We start from the raw sequence: 1,525 nt of genomic DNA, 5'->3' as shown, positions 1-1,525 counted from the left end.
GCTGCTGTTTCTGCTGCAGCAGCACTTTCTTCTCTACGGTTGTCCTCCTCTCCAGATGAGGAAACACCGTCGGTGTCAACCATTCTGCTGCTGCTGCTGCTGCTCCTGCTGCTGCTCCTGCCGCTGCTGCCGATGCTGCTGCATACGCTGCTGCGCCGGCTGCTGCTGCTGCTGCTGCTGCTGCTGGTCATGGGGTCTGTCCTCTCCAAGGCATCCACTGAAGACGTCCTCGATCCCCTGCTGCTTCTGCTGCAGTTGCTGCTGCTGCTGTTCCATTGCTGCTGCTGCTGCTGCTGCTGCTGTTCTCCGAGCGGCCGCTGCCGCCGGGACCGAAGCCGCCTAAAGCTGCGGCGTCTGCTGCCTCTCGTGCTGGTGAGTGCAGCAGGGGCCCCATCAGGGGCCTCTGTTGAGGGTCCTCTGCTGCAGCTGTTGCTGCTGTTGTCGCTGCTGCTGCTGCCGTCCCCTTCAGAGGGGGCCCCCAAGGGGTTTGAGCCCAGTCTGCTTTCTGAGGAAGAGACATAGCCAGAAGAGAAGAAAGAAGAAGAATCTGCTGCTGTACCCTGCTGCTGCTGCTGTTGCTGCTGCTGCTGCTGTTGCAGCGGTCCGAACAGATGACGTAGCAGCTGCCCCTCCACGCTGCTGCTGCCGCTGCCGCTAAAATTCATCCTGTTGTTGCTTCTGCTGCTGCTTCCGCTGCTGCTTCTGCTGCTGCTTCTGCTGCTGTTGCTGCTGCTGCTTCTGCTTCCTCCCACGCTTCCCGTCCTATCAGGACTGTGGTCTGATTTGTTAAGGGAAGTTGGCTGCGTCGCCTCGTGAAGGCTGGGCCTATACTCGTCGTCAGCAGCAGCAGCTTCTGCAGCAGCTTCTGCTGCTGCTGCTGCTGCTGCAACAGGCGCAGCAGCTACAGCTGTCGCTGAGGGAGGAAGAGTGAATTGATCTGAAGAAGAAAATTCTGCCATTCTTAAGATAGCATCTGGCACAAGACGCGTCACTGTTGCGGTGTACGCAGAGAGAGCTGCTGCGTGCAGAGAGCCTCACCGTGGTTTCTATGCAGCGGCAGAGGCTGTGCTCGGTGCTGTAGATAGAGAGAAGAAAAAAATAAAGAAAACAAAACGAATGGAGCTGTACTCAGAGCCTCTAAGGGGTCAAATTCTCCAGAGGCTGTCACGAAGACTGGCGAGTTGCAATAAGAAGAAAAGAACGAACCGGCAGAAAGGCGAAGCAGCGTGCAGCTATGTAGACAACAGAAATGTTCAACTCAGAGAGAACACTCCAAGTTGATATCTTGAATAAGAAAGAAAAGTAAAAAGTTCTTTGCTTGCAATTTGCTTCAAACAGAAAAAGAAGAAACGAACGACGAAGCGAACGAAACACGCAAGAGATGACAGAACGCATCAACAGAAAGCTGAAACGTTTGCCTCAAACTGAAAGCTATTTCTGATTTCAATGAATTATTTTTGTTTTAATTTTACTTTTTTAACAGAATCATTGAAATAAACTCCGTAATATGCAACTTTTATTCATG

The 1,525-nt window shown here is 52.9% G+C and overlaps 1 protein-coding gene across 1 annotated transcript in view; it reads right to left on the bottom strand.

Annotated features, from left to right (window-relative positions):
* Window positions 1-959, bottom strand: part of EMH_0016990 (uncharacterized protein) — a gene marked incomplete at both ends in the record, with an annotated part of 1,119 nt that extends 160 nt beyond the window's left edge. The window contains one exon of the mRNA XM_013500781.1: window positions 4-959. Coding sequence (XP_013356235.1) covers window positions 4-959 — 956 coding nt within the window. The remainder of the gene's footprint in view (window positions 1-3) is intronic.
* Between the last annotated feature and the right edge of the window lie 566 nt (window positions 960-1,525).

The sequence above is a fragment of the Eimeria mitis genome, genomic scaffold, assembly GCF_000499745.2.
Source record: "Eimeria mitis Houghton genomic scaffold, Emh_scaff584, whole genome shotgun sequence".
NCBI lineage: Eukaryota > Apicomplexa > Conoidasida > Eucoccidiorida > Eimeriidae > Eimeria > Eimeria mitis.
The sequence above is the reverse complement of the archived record's forward strand: the minus strand, read 5'-3'. Positions and strand labels throughout refer to the sequence as shown.